Source organism: Fusarium proliferatum (genome assembly GCF_900067095.1).
Source record: "Fusarium proliferatum ET1 genome assembly, contig: FPRO_scaffold007, whole genome shotgun sequence".
Lineage (NCBI taxonomy): Eukaryota > Fungi > Ascomycota > Sordariomycetes > Hypocreales > Nectriaceae > Fusarium > Fusarium proliferatum.
In genome coordinates this window covers 1077898-1097291 of record NW_022194796.1, presented here as the reverse complement: position 1 = coordinate 1097291, position 19394 = coordinate 1077898, and the positions used below count along the sequence as shown (strand labels likewise).

The 19394-nt window shown below is 49.9% G+C and overlaps 4 protein-coding genes across 4 annotated transcripts; 2 read left to right on the top strand and 2 right to left on the bottom strand.

Annotated features, from left to right (window-relative positions):
* Positions 1-1538: 1538 nt before the first annotated feature.
* FPRO_07846 (uncharacterized protein) lies at positions 1539-4142 on the top strand (the record flags this gene model as incomplete). Its single annotated transcript, XM_031234054.1, has 1 exon — positions 1539-4142. One exon carries the CDS (start codon positions 1539-1541, stop codon positions 4140-4142), a length of 2604 nt encoding a protein of 867 aa, XP_031083829.1.
* Positions 4143-7504: 3362 nt separating this feature from the next.
* FPRO_07847 (putative Calcium_related spray protein) lies at positions 7505-9813 on the top strand (the record flags this gene model as incomplete). The annotated part of the gene is made up of 2 exons (XM_031234053.1): positions 7505-9726; positions 9780-9813. 2 exons carry the CDS (start codon positions 7505-7507, stop codon positions 9811-9813), a joined length of 2256 nt encoding a protein of 751 aa, XP_031083828.1.
* A 1710-nt stretch (positions 9814-11523) lies between these two features.
* On the bottom strand, positions 11524-13395 carry FPRO_07848 (uncharacterized protein; the record flags this gene model as incomplete). The annotated part of the gene is made up of 1 exon (XM_031234052.1): positions 11524-13395. One exon carries the CDS (start codon positions 13393-13395, stop codon positions 11524-11526), a length of 1872 nt encoding a protein of 623 aa, XP_031083827.1.
* A 2754-nt stretch (positions 13396-16149) lies between these two features.
* On the bottom strand, positions 16150-16929 carry FPRO_07849 (uncharacterized protein; the record flags this gene model as incomplete). Its single annotated transcript, XM_031234051.1, has 1 exon — positions 16150-16929. The coding sequence occupies one exon, from the start codon at positions 16927-16929 to the stop codon at positions 16150-16152; it is 780 nt and encodes a 259-aa protein (XP_031083826.1).
* Positions 16930-19394: the final 2465 nt, after the last annotated feature.

Here is a 19394-nt window from a genome sequence, read left to right as displayed (position 1 = left end):
TGTTCTCTGCTCGGGTTGAGAGTCTTAAAACAAGGTAGAAGAGGTGTCCACGCTAAAGCTCGTTACAGACACCATTGCGCAAAGACTGGCAGTACAGGACCTACATGGAATATGCAATGATTGGTCAGATCTGTTCTATTTATACCATAGCTAGACAAGCGTCGTCGATAAATCAAGGGTCTGCAGACAGCCGCCGACAGCCCACCATTCAAGACAACTGGTCATGCATGCACTTCTTGTGGCTTGCATCGGTCAACTCACTACGAGGGCAGGAGGGGAAGGGACCCAAAAGCCAAGCCTGGCTTGTGCATTAACGAATGCGACAGAGGTAACATGCCGTGAGCAAGACAGGTACCACAACAGCGGGAGAGAGGGAGGATTCACAAAAAGATACATTGTGTAGGGTTGCATTACAGCATCGGCGACAAAGCAACTCAGCTGTGCAATTTCTCCCCGATGCCCTCAGTGCTCAAGAGGGGAGAGAAAGGGCCCCTTTCAGCTTTGCCAAGAAGAACACAGGTATTGTGGAAATCTCCGGTAGCTGATGACAAGGCTGTTTAGCTAGACTCAACCTAGTTGCGCCTCTGAGGCTTGAAGCTGAAGTTGAATGACACCTCGATGTCTTGGATACAGTATCCGTATTTGTGCGAGAAAGTCAGTAAGATTGTTTGAGAGAGCCAAGAGCGGAGGCCGCCCATGGTAAGTGTCTATTGGATACATGATTACTGCAGGGGTTTGGATCGAATCGAATCCAAGAGAGAGAGTGCAGCCATGCATCCAAGGTTAGATCGAAGAAAGGAAAAGCCCCTGGGTACGAAGGATTACTTTTGCCTCCAGTGGCTCATAAAAGATAGGCACTTCTCAAGCGCTTGAGTGAGGGTCAATAAGCGACTCGAGAAGTAGCACTGCCTAATTATCTCGTTGTGTTACAGCACATGAGACAGAGGTCGAAGAGGGTTATTACGGCACTTGGACAGAATATGAGATCTCGCATGGTTCTTTCGTGGGGGGAAGACCCAGAAAACAGGTCCAGCCCCAGCCTTATAGAGGTTAATGATCCGCCCGATCCCAACCATGCCCCTCAGAGGTTGGACGGGGAAGCCTAAGGCGTCCCTAGCCAGTGCTAGTTTGACCCATCTAAGGTTGGTAGGTAACCATGGATTAGGTACTAATGGAACCTAAGTCAATAGGACGTTCATTACCGTTCATGGCTGAACGGCTGAAGTTGCTCAGCAAGGGGGAGGCTTGTCCATTCCATATCATATCCTCTCTTCTCATCCCTTCTGCCTTGTGCAGTTCTCGTTTATCTAGGTATCTCTCGTTCCCCCTCGATAACCGACAAACTATCAGTGCCTATCGTCAATTCCTTCGTTCTCTAATCAACCGCCCCTCTTTTTGCCCGTCGTGCCCCGCCCACCATACCGCGAGCGATCGATCCATATTCCATACCATAGCGTACTGCTGGAACTGCTATCCCAGGTTTAGAGCCATTGTCTAAAGTCACAAACAATACCCAATAATGAAAAGAGCTGCGCAACATGGCATACCAAGATGACCGGGCTGAAGAGCCCTTTCAAACTTACCAGCCATATCATCCTACTGGCTCTGTGACCGCATCACAAAGGCCCGCAGCAAGCCAACCACATCTGAGCCATCGCGTCTCTGCCATGACAGTATATTCCGAGGACAATTCGTACCCTCAGCTCCACGGCCGCGAATCTATGGTGTCTCTCGACTCCTATGCAGGAAACTCGAGTCCCCCCCAACAAGAATATGACGGACATTCGTACGTTGCTGGGTCTGGATGGTCCGCATCATTTGGCTACAATGGAGCTGGGGGATCGTATGCGCCTGTGCCTGCAGTTGGGCCTCCTCCTTCAAGGTTTCCATCTAGAGCTAAGCGTGCATACGGCTCATCTCTCGGAAGAACCATTCCAGAGGAAAACACTGAAGACGAAGCATACGATCTGTCATTGCTTGGTGGTGCAGCTCCCATGGGCCACTCTAGCCGTTATGATCCCATAAAGGAGGATGAGGATGACGTGTCTCCTGGCTTCGACTTGAGCGCCGCGCTAGGGCCAATGACCTCCCACGATGAGGTTTTCGTGAAGAAGCTTCAGGCGCAAGAGGCTAGCGGGATGTTGACTGGAGGTTTGGGCCAAGGGTTTCATGCGGACGTCAAGATGCGTGATGCCGAACTTCTGTCGTCGACCCCATCTGTTCAGAGGAGTCTGTCGCGGTCCTTTTCGCGCCGTAAGCCGTCTGAGCATCTTGGTCGATTCGAGACGATCCGACAAAGAGGACAGGACGAAGCTAATCGGAAAGGAGAAGTCATTGAGGTGATATTAGAGGAGGGACCAGGCGCCGACCTGAGCAGCATCGAGGGACTCAGCACGGTTGCGTCTAATGATTTCCGCCGATCAACGTTCCCGACTAAGGAGGGCAAGACGGAAGTGTTCTATCCTCAACCGAATTGGAAGCCTCCAACAATGCGATGGCCCTACCTCACATTACTGATTGTAATATCGGTCGGGTTGGCTATTGCGCAGGAATACCTTTTCCAACGATTTCACGAAAAGCCCATAGTGAAATTCCGGTCACCTAAAGATATAGACACCTTTGTCTATTTTGCAATCAAATTTTTACCGACAGTAGTTGCGGTTACTTTTGGCGTGTTCTGGCAGTTTACAGACTTCGAAGTCCGCCGCCTGGAGGCTTTCTACCAGCTATCCAGACAGCAGGGTGCTCTGGCTTCCAAGTCAATCAATGCCGACTATGTCACAAGCTACAGCTTCTGGCGACCCTTTCGAGCAATCAAGCTTGGCCACTATGCGGTGGCTTTGTCTTCTTTCGCCTCAACACTTGCCGTTTCCCTCGTACCAACCTGTGCAGCTGCGTCGATCATACTCACACCGAGCCGCAAGGAGCGTATGGAAGAACCCGATGACATGAAGGAGATCTTTGTGGCCTCGGTCTGGTCGCGACTTTTGACGGTTACTTTGGTGTTGTGTGCAGCCATGGGGTGCGGTTTACTATATGTTTTACAAACTCGACGATCAGGCCTCCTCTCTGATGTCAGAGGCATTGCTGGTCTTGCCAGCATGGCTGTAGTGAGCCATGTCTTGATGGACTTTAAAGATATGGACACAGCCAAACATAAAGACATTCACCAAAAGTTGAAGCGTCGTCGATACATGCTGAGAAATTCTTCTCTTGCACCTTACGAGGGCACAAGCACAAAGGTGGAAACGGACAGTGAACAGGATGACGGCACCCATCTCTCGGAGCACCCGCATCCCCTGATGCTGCGTCCAATGGGATGTATCCCTTTCATCATTGGCTTGATCCTCTTCGTAGCATTAATCCCAACGTTTCTCTTCACTCCCGCCCAGATCATCACAGACAAGGCTGCCTGGGTCGTCACAGCGTTGGCTGTAATCCTCAAGCTTTGCTGGGGCGCGATGGAGACATCCGTTCGTATGATGGAGCCTTACTATATCCTTTCAAAGCGACATGCGCACTCAAAAGTTCTCACCCTTGATTACACGGCACTGCCGTTTGCTTATATGCCGCTGCGAGCGCTCTTGAACGGCCACTTTCTGGTGTTTCTTGTTGGGTTCGGTAGTGTCATGGCTGAATTCCTGACAATCCTTGTAACCAGCCTTGCAACGGTGGATGGGCAAGGCTTTATCACAGGCTATGGAATGAACAAAGGGAAGTGGAAGGATGATAAGGAGAACAGTGAATTACTCAACTCTGGACAGGAGACGATACGCTCATTCTATATCACCCTCGGCGCCACATTATTCATATTGATCTACATGTTTGTTGTCTCAAACATGGTGTTCTTCCGCCGACGCCATCCTTTCCTGCCGCGTCAGCCCAACACTATTGCGTCAATTCTGGCTTTTATCCACCAGAGCAAGATGCTGTACAATTTTGTGGGAACCTCGAAGCTAAACAACGCAGAGATGGCGAAGAAGCTTGATGACGGTAAGACGTATGGACTAGGATGGTTTACTGGAAGAGATGGGCAGACACACTGCGGAGTGGACCAGGAGGAACTGACTAGTTCTTACAAACATGGTGTCGACTACACGACGATGAACAATCCGTGGAATGCACAGTGGGATGTGCTGTAGAATGCGCAATATATGTTATGATTATGGAGCCAGATCTGTGTATGGCCATAGTTGAACAGGTATACACAACATTTGGACGGTTCAAGGCTGGATTTTGGCAAATTAGACATTGGGCATTGGCAATGAATTCTATGGTTCCGTTTTATCCATTTCTTCTTTGAGGCCCATGCCGCTGGAGTTTAAGGATCTCTCGAAACAGGACGTCAAGATAAAGGCATAGCTTTTGTTAGGAATGCGACGAGCGAAACATGGAATGAGACTCGGATGAAGATGAACCGGAATGGTGGACGATTCATATTCTCGCTTAGTGTAATGCTCTTTGGTCTAACACGCGCTGGGCATGAATTTTGAATGGATAGGCGTCGATCATACTTACTATCTTCGTGTCAGAAGGTTTCGAGTTGACGCGTCCATGCTCCATATTAGTAGTTTTTGACACTTATGTTCGAGAAATGTGTCGCCGTCCAGTAACAAGACCTGTGACATTCCCAGTGGATTATGCTGGCCTTTTCACGCGTAATGGATCTCCTTCTCTTTAATCTCAATCTTTCTGTATCCGTACAGCGTTCATTATAGTGGCACATCATCAAATACTATTGGCCTTTGGAATGCGTACCCCTGAATATCGGGGCTGTGAGTGGTTGGAGATCTGGAATGTGATATATCCAATGGGGAAAGAGAGTAGACGACTCTGGGTTTGATGAGCAGAATTTCCACTGTTAAAATGAAACTGACTACGATGGTGTGGGAACGGTGGACGTTGACCATCTAAACCCAATTGTGGTCATTGGCATCGTTGTCGAGTTTGAGACTCATCTGATAATTCTGGTCAGATATTCTCCAACTATAGGGGGCTGACCCAAGCTAGTAGACAGTTGCCAGGAGTGTCGTCCTCCATTTGCGTGGTGTTCCCTTAAGGATCATGGTGCCCGCCAATCTCATGTACCAATGAGCTTACTCAATGTGAAGCCTGGACGATTTGCAGGTGACAGAAGAACGCGAGTCTTGGCATCATCATTGAGATTGGTTTCATCAAAGTCTATCGATAACTCAAAAACTGAGCTTGATTTTGACATTTCTTCAGACGAGTTCAGAAGCAGATGGGGATATGACTCTGGTAGGGGCAAAATTTCACTGTCTCAGTACAGATATTGACCCCATTCCCCCAACCGTGCCTAATAGTGAGTGCCTTACATTCATGCAAGATTTTCTCTGCAGTGCAGACAGACGGAGATGCCGAAAGTACTGTTTCCGCGAAAAACATGATCTTAGCCCAAGAACAACCAAGACAGGACGCGACTGCACTTGAGTACACAGCCTCTTCACACATGACTATCACAATTCGCTCGCCATTACTGTCACTGTGCGTGCTTTACTGAAATCGGTGCCGGTTGAAAAGCCTGACACCTGAATTGGCACACCTGAAGGGAACGAAGTTAGGATACATACGCAAGGCTTTGGAGCAAGGGCCACACCCCTTCGGGCATCGGCAAAGTTACAGAGACTGCCTTGAGGGAGGCCCTGAGGCTGTGCAAGCCTCTGTTAATTAAACCCATCCTGTAACAATGCGAGATAGCTCATGGTTACCGGAGGTGACATCCGTATCATGATAATTTTGCCCTGCTTTATTGTTACAACATTTATTGTTCGTATTGCTCTGAGGGCATGGGAAATCGCCCAGGTCTTGGCTTTTGACGGCTTTGTTGACAAGCCTGCTAAAGACAAACCACGCGCGACCTCTAGAAGTCGTTGACACAAAGATTAGCTGCACTACTGCATGGTTATGGCACAAAAACCGGAAACGCTGATGTTTTTCAATGCCCAAACCGTGGATCATGCATCGAAAGACCAAGGAACGCCTGCTGACCTTGTTTATCTTATGCAGCGTGATGCCGCCTCTACTATAGCAACTACCCAGCTAGCCAGCCCAGCCAGCCTCTTGATTGCCAACATCTATTGATTGCGTTTGTACGGAGTAGTGACGGCGCCATCAAGATCTACGGCAACAATGGGTCGTCACTCACATTTCATTCAATCGACGTTTTAGCCAGCCCGAAACATCCGTCCTCGGTACGTATAGCATATCGCTTTGTACACGGAGTGAACAGACAAATTGGGACTTCGTCTTCCAGGGGTAAGGCCTTGTTGCTGATGGGGAACAAAGTGCGTACCCACAAAGTATATACTGTTAGAGTCGATACGAGATCGTCACCCCATACCCACGCATGCACCCGTGGTATTGACTTTCACTTGGCCCAGTGCTTGGCCTACATTCCAAGTACCTGCACAGCCTCCATTTTCTTGACCTAGGGGGCATGCGCCTGAGACGTGCTAGCATTGATACACCGCGTGTGATGGTTGAATACGACGCAACGGATGTGAATACGACAAAGCCTATCATTTCTGGCCTTTGGCTTCGCCCTTGCAATGGCTGAGTACTGCCAAACCACTTTCACCATTGCTGCCAGCAAAGTAAAGGAAACCCTCATCAGATGAACTGGTTCTTCAGAGACAAGGCCGTGTCTCTGTCCAAGTCCAAAACGACTCCCCTATCACACATCACACGCAGGGCCCAAGACCAAGCTAAACCAAACCTGTCCCTCCAGGCCCCGCTCCACCGCACTCGTGAAGGGCCACCCGCCCCCTGGCCCCCTTCGACTGCACCGCGTACGTACCTATGTACGTATCAATTTACTCGCTGGGTAAAGGTACTTGCCGCTATTACGAGCGCTGACCAGGCAAGGTCGTACCTGCTTTCCTGTTGCCGCTGCCATTACAGGTACCCAGGTTCCCGATCCCTCCCTCTCTCCCTTCCACCTCACTCATCCCCTTGGTTGTTGCCGCTGGTCTTCCTTTTCCCTCTCGTCTTCCCCCACACAACAAATCCATTTCATTCATCATCCACGACAACGGGAAAAACCAACCCATATCGACGACGACGAGACGACCAAACGCTGTCTCTTTCAGCCACGCCTCGTCGCGGAGACGATTTCTCGCCTCGGCCTTTCGCTAATTAACTTTACTTCTTTCTTTATTATCGCCTTACTCCGTTCCTAATTCTACGCCAATTGCCGCGGCCTCACTCTCGCTATTTGTCCACTCAAAGTCAATCTGGAAGAAATCCACGTCTTTGGAAAGCCATAATCCGTCGCCATTGCCGATACTTTGTCGACAACCTCTGCCGTGGGCTTTGTTTTGACTCATACTAGTAATCTTGGACTATTGGAAGGATTGGAAGTGCACTGTCAACAACAACCCTGGACTTGTAACGACGACAACCAACTATCGACCGAACGAAACGACTCGATCGACAACGAATCCGATCATCACTGGGATACGTGGTTACGATGTGGTCTTGTATCATGAAACCACTGGCGGTTCTCGCCTCAGTGGCTGCCCTGGCCTCACCCGTCTCTGGAGAGAAGATTCTTTACTCCAACTCGCTCAACAGTTGCCAGAAGGACAATGGTTTCAAGGCTACGCTCTTCAACGTCGCCCTGACACCGAACAACGGCTCCGCCTTTGTTAAGGCTGTGGCAACCTCATCAATCCAGGGCAAGGTTATCTTCGACATTCGACTCTCGGCATACGGCTACCAGTTCCTTCAACAGACCGTAGACCCTTGTACAATCAATCTTGCTGGTCTCTGTCCCATGGTTTCCGGAAAAATTCCATTCAAGTTCAACTTGCCAGTCGGCAAAGAAAATCTCAAACAAGTACCCGGAATCGCCTACAGTGTCCCCGATCTCGACGCTACCGTCCGTGTTTATGTCAACATGTCCAGCACTGGCGAGAGCGTCGCTTGCGTCGAGGCTGATTTTTCCAACGGAAAAACAGTTGATCTCAAAGGTGTCAAGTGGGCTACTGCCATCATTGCTGGCCTCGGTCTGATTTCTTCTGCCGTTGTTTCCGGGGTCGGTCACGCCAACACTGCTGCTCATGTCGCCTCTAACTCGCTTTCCTTGTTTGGCTATTTCCAGGCACAGGCCATCCTTGGTCTCACCAGCGTCGGACTCCCCCCAATCGTTTCCTCTTGGACTCAGGATTTCCAGTGGTCAATGGGAATCATCCGCGTGGGCTTCATGCAGGACATTTTTACGTGGTATCAACGAGCAACCGGCGGCACACCCGAGTCTATTCTGTACAATGTTCGTCAAGTGTCGGTTGAGGTTCAGAAGCGAAGTTTGCAGGCTGCTTCTACTAGTATCGATCTTTTCAAGCGTAGTGCCGCCATGATGCCTCGAAGTATCACGGAGCCCATCGGTCATGCTGCTGGGGCACTCGCCAAGCGCGCCAACATCCAAACCGAGGACGGCACTTATATCGTGTACGGTATTCAGCGAGTTGCTTTCAAGTCTAGGATTGAAACCACCAACCTGTTCATGACCGGCCTCACTTTCTTCTGCATCTTTGTGGTTATCACATGTCTGGCTATTGCTGCTTTCAAGGGCGTGTGCGAACTGTGTGTTCGTCAGAAGTGGATGGCCCCAGACAAGTTTCTGGAATTTCGAAACGGTTGGATGACTGTCCTTAAGGGCATTCTCTTCCGTCTGACACTCATTGGCTTCCCGCAGATGGTCATCCTTTGCTTGTGGGAATTCACTCAACAGGATTCGCCCGCTGAGGTCGTTCTCGCTGTCTTCTTCCTCTTGGGAATGACCTTCACACTCGCTTGGGGCGCCAGCAAGGTCATTCGCATCGCTCGCCGTTCTGTTGCCATGCACCGCAACCCAGCCTACATCCTCTTCTCGGATCCCCAGGCCCTCAACAAGTGGGGTTTCCTCTACGTTCAATTCCGAGCTTCTGCTTACTACTTCATTGTTCCCGTCCTTGTCTACACTGTGGTCAAGGCCATGTTTGTTGCATTGGCTCAGAAGAATGATGTAGCACAGGCAGTTGGGTTTATTATCATTGAGGTCGGTTTCTTGATTGCTGCTTCGGTTCTTCGACCCTGGATGGACAAACCCACCAACTCGTTCAACATCGCGATTGCTGCTATCAACTTCATTAACGCCATCTTTCTTCTCATCTTTTCTAATGTGTTTGGGCTGCCTAAGATTGTCGTTGGTGTCGTTGGTGTCGTGTTGTTCGTTTTGAATGCTGCGTTCGCACTTATTCTTCTTCTCATGCTTATCGTTTCAACGGCGTTGGTCTTCTTCCGCAAGAATCCTGATGCACGATACCAGTTCATGGCCGATGATCGTGCCTCGTTCATGAAGTCTCAAACCCAGGTCAATGCCACAACCGAGCTTGATGCTCTTGCCGCTACTGCCCGAGGTGACAAGGCTGGTTATAGCAACAAGCACCTCGATCTCGATGAGGAGGACTCGGTGTCGTCGGAGAGTTTGAGAAGGCGGGCGGAGATGAACAACCAGTCTCAAACATCATTTCAACGGGGCGATGTTCCTCCCCGGTCTCCTGTGAACCCCGCCATGCCCCTTTTCCCTGCGGACGGACAGCGACCGGCAAGCCCTTTCCGCAATGCGTCACCAAACCCATACCAACAGTCGACATCCAATCTCTCTCAACAACGGTCGGCAGGTGACAGTAGCCCAGGCGGTTACAGGTCACAGAACAATGCGAGGTAAGCTTTCACGATTGACGAGTAGAGTGATGCACATGCTGACCCCTCTTTAGCCCTTGGCAGCGTGGTGCTGGATACGAGCACTAGTCGATGTAATTGAGGATCTATCCATTTATCTCATGACAAGCTTACACCCGAGGCCTATATCATCAGCGAAGGCTTCGGGTTTGATGGCTTTGAGTCAAAAGCGAGCCGGCCCAATAGCCTTAGCACATCGAATTTTCTGCTATGGATGATGAGAGTTAGCTCCCGACTTGAGCCATTAATCGATATTGACCACGCCAAGACCGTGTTTTCTTTTTCCTTGTTTGTTTCGTCCTACTCAAATTTCTTTTTGGATGGTTTGTCGAAAGCATGACGATGGCGTCTGCGTTGAGACCTGGCGTTGGCGATTATCGAAACCCTAGTGCTCTTACGAGTATTTGCTTTGTATATATAAACAGTATCGGGAAGGGATGAGGAATGCACTTTTTTCACTGGATTGGGATGGCTCAGGCACCAGTTCACGTTCGATATCCGAGGTAGTACGCCACAGCTTAGAAGCTGTGGCAGTGGGGAGCTTGACTTCCCATTACTCATACCCAAAACAAAAAACAAAAATTTCAATAACCGGATTGTTGTCCAGGGAAAACATAGTAGCCTCTAATGGCCTCCTAAGTCAGCTTGAGGTTCAAGTGCAAATACAATCCATGAAAAGTGCGTTACTTTATTTATCTATTGAAAAAGGCCTTTCTAGTGGCTGGAACTTCCGTGGCTGGCTGGGAAGTAATTATCTATGGGGACTGTCTGTATCCAATGTATCTAAGCTCAGTGCTCAGTATGGACGATGCAAAACCAGCCATCATAGGGATTGAAAGCCTTAAATACTCATCCACACTTCCATGAAACACCTCGGACGTTGAAGAGGGAAACACCAAATACCCAGCCTCCCCAACCATCCGTACAAATACAATGATTATTTCATATCTGAGCGGAACAGCAAGGCTTTGCGTTTAAACGAGAGGCTTCAAGATATAGTGAGGAAGAGGCAAAACAAGACTACTCTAAGTCCTGTGGTATGACTATTGGTACATGACGAATGGTATATAAGGTAAGCAAGCAAACAAGCGAGGCAAAAAAGATCAAATTCAAAGAAATGGAATTTTGTGAGACCATGAATGTCTCTGGACTAGTAGGCGTTGAAAGCCACAAGACTTGTTGACAGGAATTGCCAAAGGGATGACCAAGGTAGATAGATACCTAGATATAGTTAATTGACTGATGAGACTGAGTGAGAATCTCTCGTGTTCGATTCAAGTCCGACAAAAAGAAGTGCGCAAAGGCTTGAGATAAAGTTAAGAGGGTAGAAAAAAGAGAGATAGAAGATTATTGAGAAACACCGTCGTTGAGAGTTATGATAATGAAAAGGTCAGTGCCTGTCGCAGTTGGCGATAGATGTCGTTTGTTGTCGTGATAAATGTTTGTTAGCCTCGTGGAGGTAAAGCTCCAGGTCCCTCCATACCCCCTTTCCATGTTCCCTTTCAACGCCCACCCTTCCTTTAGCTCCGATGCAAATTGGGATTGTCTCACCGCCAACACCAACACCTGCCACTTGATTCCTTAGTCCTCCCGTGCCATTTCATATTCTTCCCCTCACCCCTTCTTTCAACTCTGCATCATCAGATGTTTATTGATAGCATAAAATGCGAGGTCGCATTTGAGAAACGCTGCGGCAAGTCCCGACAGCCACATACGTGGCCTCATGCAGGAACCAGGAACCAAAATTCAATAGCCCCGATTTGGATTGCATTTGAGGGGTTAAAATGCAAAGCCTTGTTCCATCAGCTTGTCGACATCACCACCTGCTGCTTGCACCGCTTTCATGGCCGCCTCACTTAATCGTCGCCTCCGTTCCATCGCCTCACGCTCTCTTCGCGCTTTGGTCTTAGAACTGCCGCTCGGCGCGACACCTGTCATTAAGAGACCGCCGTCGCTGGGAGTAAAATTGACGAACCCGATCTCGCTGCCACCTCCACTGCTGCCGCTTGCATCTCGGGACCGTCGTTGCTTGCGCATTGCCGTGGGAGTCCCCGGTACTATACCTCGACCTGAGGCGCTGCGAGCTGATGCGACGGACCCATTCGAGCTATGGCGCGAGTGTGCTGTGGCGGGCGTGGGTGGAATGGACGGCTGGCGTGTCTTACGGATTGGAGAGCAAGACAAGTGTCGTGCTCCAGAAGACGGGGCTCGTGGCGGACGATGGCGTTCTGATGTTGGAGGGATAGGCGGTGGAGGGAGGTAGGTCTGGGTGTTTAACGAAAGGTCGTGACTAGGAGCCGAGGCGTTTCGCGGTTGTGGCATATGGATCATGAGGCCAGCCGAATTGGGATCGTGGATCTGGTACTCGTACGGCAACTCCGCATGCTGGGCATGCATGGCAAGGTTGAGGCTGGCGTTTTTCTGCTGTTGCGGATCGGCTACAACATATTCGCCATTCTGGTTTAAAAGATTTAGATCCCACCACCCGCTTTGATGAGGATTTTGAGCCATGTACTCTTGCCCGGGCCATGTCTCGGGTGCAGCGCCCACAACAGTAACAGGTTGCTGGTGTGGGTTAGGATGAACATGGGCCTGTGGGTGTGGATGAGGATGAGGATGAGGATGAGGATGAGGATGGGGATGGGGATGGGGATGGGGATGGGGATGTGGATGGGGATGCTGGTGTGGATGAGGGTGTGAGTGCGGGTGTTGCTGGTGCTGCCAAGCTGACTGAGGAACCTGTCCTGCCATGTCGGGATGATAAAGGCCAGGTTCAGTCTTGACTCCTGGGGATTCTGCTGGTGTGTGGATTCCGTTGGCGCTGAAAAAGCGGAGAGAGTTGTTTGGAGGCGGCTGAGGAATTTCACTAAAGGGATCGTCACAAAACCCATGAACAAAGTTGGTGCTATCCGGCCCGCATGTCGGCGATGGGGGGAATGCGTCATTACCGTTGCTATATTCGTGATGCTGCAGTCGCAAGGCCCGGGGAGGATTGTCCATGGTAGGAGAGCCTGGGCGGTCTATGGCAACGAGCTTCTTCGGTTTGCGAAGTTTACTGGCTTTACGAATCGTAGATGAGAGTGCCTCGACGAATTTGTTGGGTTTCCTGGCCATTGTGTTGGGTGGGGTTGGCGATGATGGTTGTGAAATAGGCACCCGCTTTCCAGGTGAAGAGTGTAGTGAAATGCCATCAACTCGGGGCAGTTCTGGGTCCGACATGGAAACTCGAGGTACCAGGGGAGGCTTTTCGTCCGTCAGTCCAACGGCACTCGCAAGTGCGAGGCTTCGAGGATCGACCTCATGCGATGCACTTGCGACAGCGGATGAGGCTGGCTGAGAGGGGATTGTCGCGTCGACCTGGGAACTGCAGGAGAAGAAATCGAACTCATCTTCAGTTGTTGAAACGCCTGATGAGGCAGATGCAGTAGACTCGGCGGGATGGTCGAGGATAAGTCCATTGGCTAGGGCCGGCATTGATGGGTTGTGACCGTGTGGATCGGCCATAGAAGATGGGATTTCGCCATCAAAGTTGAGAAACTGACCGAAGAAGTCGTTTGATCCATCGTTGGGTCCATTGTCGATATCCTGCCAGTAGAAGCCTGGGTCGCGGTCGACAGCTTCAACCCGATAGGGCAAGGTCCAAGAGGCCATTGGGATACTAGACTGTTGTTCTGCAATAGTAGTTGAAGCTGATGGGCGAGGATGCAATGGAGGCGTGGTCAGCCAAGCGAGTCACCTAGGGCTGGCTGAGAGAGTTACGGAAGACGACGAAGATGTCGAAGTGGAAGTGAAGATTGATGGCATGAATGAGGTGAGAGCCAAAAGAATGGCAACGGAGGGAATGAAAAGAAGGAGCCAGACCCGGAGCCTGAGGAGTCTTTGAGCGATAGTGAGAAGAGAGGCGAGAGGCCTGGGCCAGTCAGAGGCAGCAAAACAAAGTTCAAGACGAGCAACAAGGGACTCGGCCGGTAAGCGAACGAGACCTGGCAAGGCGTGGAGATGGCCGAAGTCAAGTCAATGGAGCAACGGACAAGCTAGCAACGGGTACCAGAGAAACGCGCAAGACACAGGGACAAAAATCAAGGTTGGTCTGCGCTGAGAATAGTAGCAAGATATTGATGAACAGGATCAGAATCAGGGTCATGAGAGTAAGAAAGAGAGGACTACGAATTCACTCTGGCGCAGCAACGAGACCGTTGGGTCGGGTTGCTACTTGGATGAGGGCGATTTGAGTGCGACAGTGGGAGGAATGCACGGGGCTATGAGGGAGCATTCCATTGAGAAAGATTCTCGTGTCATTGACAGATGATTGACCCCCCTTTGTCTGTTCCAAATGGGAATTTAAAGAGGACGATCTCTTCCGTGTTGCAAATGTTAATTAATCGAACGAGTGATGTGTTTGTTTATATAATTGAAATCAATTTTGAGGAAATCAATCACATTCGCCATGGGTTGATGATTGAGCGTGAGTGAAGAGTCATGACTGATACGGCTCTCCTGAGACGGCAAGTGGTGATGCTCTGGACGCCCGAAGCCACCCAAGACTAAGTGGTAGAGGCGCTGGGATGGGCTAAAGTAGAGTTTACGGGTGTACCTACGTTAGCCTAGCATTAGTATTAGTATTTATGGGCGGGAAGGGCGAAGGCGAGAGGCGAGAGGGGAGACGAGAGAAGAGAGGAGACGAGAGCGTTGATGGGAAGAGAGCGTGCGAAAGTTTGAGTTGGGCCGGTTAATCATGAGCGGAGCGTTGCTTTCCACTGGACACAGGTACAGAAGTGTAGAGTTTAAGAGCTCGTTCGAATCGATCAAAAGATTGACGGTATGACGTCCAGCGATGATCTCCCCACGAGAGCATCGCATCACATTACGTCCTCTTGCAGCACATCGCATCATCTATCTTGGTTTTAGTTTCTGATATTGATTCTCGTTCAGACTAACAAAGCCCCTGGCTGCTTTCTAGTGCCCCTGGTCCTGGCCCTGATCCTGGCTTCGTGCACTGTACCTTGCAGCCCGGGCAAAATAAATTGGTTGCATTGCATAGTTGCATCTGACATGACATCCAATACAGGGGGGTTGATCAGATCTGACAGGCTCTAGGCCCCCTAGGCCCGTCTTCCCTCCACTATGATTGTCATTCAGTGCCCCCCCCCCCTCCGATCGATCATCGCCCTCACCCGACACATTCAATTAAAACAAATACATCTTCATCATGGATCTTTCTTCCGTGAATGTCTCATGTCTCATGTCAAGAATGCTCCTTCAGCCTGTCTGAGCTCGTCGCCTCATCAACGCCCCAGTCCTCATGACTCTCAATAGTAAACAAATGAATTTTCTGCTTCGTCTGAAGCCTCTTAGATTACGGACACGCTGTACCTGGATGAACTGGTTCCCTCCCCCGTTTACCCGCGTCATTGGCGAGCACAGACCGATGAACCTCTTTCCAGAGGCTTGCGCTGATCTGGCGCGCGGCTGTTGACGGCACCGATGAATCGATTCATATGCGACAGTCGCTCATACGATAGGCAGAGATCCCTCACTGTGATGCGTGGGAAATGAAGACGCCTTTGCCGACTGCCACGCTAGACATTGCTTACGTGTCTTGACGATTTGTCAGTGGACGACGCTCATGGGTTTGCGGGGCCGGCATCATAGTTGCCCAGCTCAGTTGGTGATGGCTTCACCAGCCGTGCTCGATAGAGTTTACAAGTCGTCCGATTGAAGTCTGGCCCACAATTCATTTGTGCTTCTTGCCATTCTTCCATTCTTCGTGGGTTCAGAGCTTCACACAAAAAGTAACGCCCTGCCAGACACTTTGTCCAGTGTGAATTATACACGGTTTATTTGATTTCTTTCGTGGTATCCCACGGGGTACAGTTTCGTCTGCTCCTCAAGACCAGACGCCGTGTGGTGCTCTACTAACGTACAACAGTGCTAAATACCGATATCGACTTTGTCCATGGTACAATACTATGCAACAGTCTTGTCTTGCTTCCCTGCCCATGACCTTTGAGCCTTTTGGTCATGAGCTCCCCAGATAATAATGTGCCCCATGCTGGTCCTGTCTTCCAAGCATGTAAAACCTGAACGCCTCTTCACTACATGGCCCATGAAAGAACAAAATATCCCCAGTCGTGATACCATAACTCCAGGCTGTGATCCTAAAAACAAAACAAAAAAAAGTCCCAAGCTGTCTGACCCCAAAACTAATGCAACGCCTTTGCCCAGTCATCTATGGCCTTGTTTCAGAAGGCAGATGCTTCGCTCTTGTAAATGCTCCACCCGTATAACTCCGTGATGCGTGAGTCAGTCGTCCTTGAAAGACTACTCTGTAACATGAAGCCTGCGCCCACCATGTATGCCGTTAAGAAAAGTATGTTGAAAAAGCACCGCAGGAATTTGGGCCCTTCACTGTGTTGAGATAGCCATCTGCGAGGTTTGTGAATCCGAGCGGCCTCTGACGGAGCTTGCCGTAAAGTGGGTTTGCGGTTGCCTGCTTCTCTTCTTGTCGCGTCGTCGCATTCGAGGTACACTGTGAATGGTGTTGCGACAACGACTTGCAGCATCAGCGGATCTTCGATACCCAAGCTCGTAGCGCTTCTTAATTCCATCGGGTGTACTAGTCGTCCTTCGTGGTACAAGTGGTTGAAGCCAAGAGAAATCATCCTCGTCTTCACAGTATCCTTCATCTACCTGAAAGCCGCCGTTTGCATTGGGCCTGTACATTGACCTTGTGGCATCCCCCGGACCTTCACTAAGAGTTGTCGGATCAACAGTAATGGGCATAAATGGATTGAAAGGTCCATCAAAAGCACAAGCAAAACGCTCTTGGGCGTTTCTCGGATGACAATTACGAGATTTCGTAGTTTTCATTTCTTTGTGGGGATCAAGCTCCATGTCGGAACCCTGATGGTTGAGTATCGACTGTACATTGATGCAGTCACCGTCGGGTAATGAAATAAGTGATAGAGCGGTTTCCGGAAGCCGTGTAGTCGAGCGGGAAGAATCGTGATGGAAATGTTCCAAAGAAGAGCTCCCAAGTTGTGAAGCAAGGACATCAATTGATGGAGATTGAAGAGGTCGAGTAGATTGGCATCCAGAGGTTAATGATGATATCAATGACGAGGCGGGTGGTGAACTCGGGGGTGATAATGGTTGTCGGGCTATTCGCGCATTTTCAGGTGGCATTATTGTAATCGCACTTGGGCATGAAGCAGTGATATTAATGTCCTGCTGGTGCTGGTGCTGGTGTTGGTGTGCCTCTAAAGGCGAGTCTCTCCACTGGTTTCCTGTGTGAGGCTCGCACATCGCTAGAGGCAGCTGGGGATGATGACTTGCCCCATGGGGTTTGAGTGAAAGAGAAGACAGAGTGGCTAGAACTTGAGAGATGAAAGACGAGATGTAAGACGGGAATAGATGAAAGGAAGATCAGAGGGAACAGAGACGGAAAGGGAACCAGGGCAGGACAGGTAATATGAAGGTATCCTCGCTGCGCTAGAAGAGCAGGCGGCGTTGACGCCGCTTCATTGCTGGGGTGGGCAGTGGAGCGGACTACTCTATGGTGGTGGTAGTAGACTTAGTACCTTAAGGTTAGCCTTGGTACAGTACTTGTTATGGTAGCGGAGGTTTAGTAGACTATCTGAGTTGCTAACTCTGGGTAGGTCATGTTTTACTGGATTCAGCTTAATGATCCGACAGGATGGTAGGGGGTTTTATTAGAGTGCACAGCCCGTTGGATACCGCTGGACAAACGACCTTGGGTACTGCATGTAGCTCGGGCTGTCGACGTATTGTAACATGCATGCCTGTATTTCTTTGTTTCTGGCAGATTGTCTGCATCCATGGATGTCTCTACCGAAGGCGTAGGTGTTACGCCCGTCCAGTGACCGCCCAGCCGGAGCAATCAAGCCTCCTCCACTGCTCTAGGTTGTACCGACAGCCGGGTCTTTAAACCCGACAGCGTGTCCTAGGGTGGTCCCAGTTGCGGTGCAAGTGGAGCCCCGGTCTTTCGTACAAGTGCGATTCGCTCATCGTAGTCTTGGCCCTTCCTTGGCGCTCTCACTGTTGGCGAGGGTTGACATGGATGCAAATGCACATCAGCCCATGTTTATGTCCTCTTTGCCAAGGGTGAGCCTATCAGGAGTCTCTGCACGCCTCGATGCAGTTCACGCTCAAGTCGAATCAAGTCGAATCAGCTCTCGCAACTGAACGTCAATCGGTCTGTCCGGTAATATCACTGTCCAGTCTGTCGGAAATAGTGGATATGATTCGTTCACATATGAATTGTACTGCAGATCTTACCACCTAGTCCAAACTATAGCTGCACAGTCCGATCTTAATCTCACCCCTGAAATCATACATACATGAAAAAGGGCTGACCGTCTTTGAGGGTTGTCAGCTCGAGTACTGACCGCCCACTGGCGTCAGCGCCTGCACCACGACGCGGGATTCGACCCAAGGAGAGCCTTTAATAATACCGCCTGTGTTTGCAACTGTTGCTGTTTCCATCCATACCACCCCGTGTCTCCCCTTCGCCATCATCTCAGCAGGAAAAGATTATATTTCTCGGCGTTGTCTAGTAATTGAACTATCTCAAAGGCTGGTGCCACCCAGTCCTAAGCTCCCCAGGCTCAGGTCACTTTGCTTGGGCTTGGGCTGGTGATTCTGACTTCTCAATCGTAGAGACTCGGATCATGTTTCAACAAGGCCATCTCAACCATATCTCCATACGGTAAAGCTGGCAGCTAGAGTTGCTATTTTCTTGACAAGGTCTTGGAATGTTTGTGCCGTGAGCATTTATCGCCTACTGGTATGCCACAACAGAAACAGTACATTATCTGACAGCAGCTGCGTGATACATGATACGGCACTGAGATGCACAGACATCCATGATCCCATGTGCTCAGGCGTCTGCTACATTGTTAGTTACAATTACTACAATACCCAGCGTCTTCAACTCACGATCTAGCATAGCCAACAGATCCATCGTCCTCGTAGGGCAGACACAGACACTAAATGTCCCGGTTCCACGTCCAATCGCATCTTTCCATTTCCTTGGGTCCACCCCCGCCAAGATCTTCAGCCTTCCGCCGTTCCCTCAACAGATCATCCGCTTTGATCAAAAACCAAGATAACCTCAAAAAAAAAATATAAAAAAATAGAAGAAAACTTTCATTAACACCTATCTTTTTGAGCAACCTTACTAAGTTACCTGAAACAGTGATGTGCTATCCAGTGTCTGTTAGCGCAAGTTCTAGCACGTCCCTGAACACGGAGAACCAGGGAAGAGCCTGGCTGTTGGCTTCCATTAGCACTCAGCGCTAAACTCTTGTGAGCTGAATCTCCGAAGCCATAAATCGTCTCGGTGCCGAGTGTTTATTAATGAGTCAGGAGAAGAACAGCGACCTCCCAGCAGCTATTTATCAAGTTTCGCAAGATTCCCAGAATTCAAAATAATTGGGATTGATGAGGCCTAATTAGGTTCCAAATCCGTGGCTCTGGCTCATGAACTTGCATGTAAGAATTGGCGTGCTGATAATCAGCCATCACATGAAGGCATGTGACGGAGTAGGATCAAACTTGGCAATCCGATGCTGTAGCAGTACCAAATCGTACGCTTAACTGACCGCACCTTGAAGGAGCTGATTCCCTGT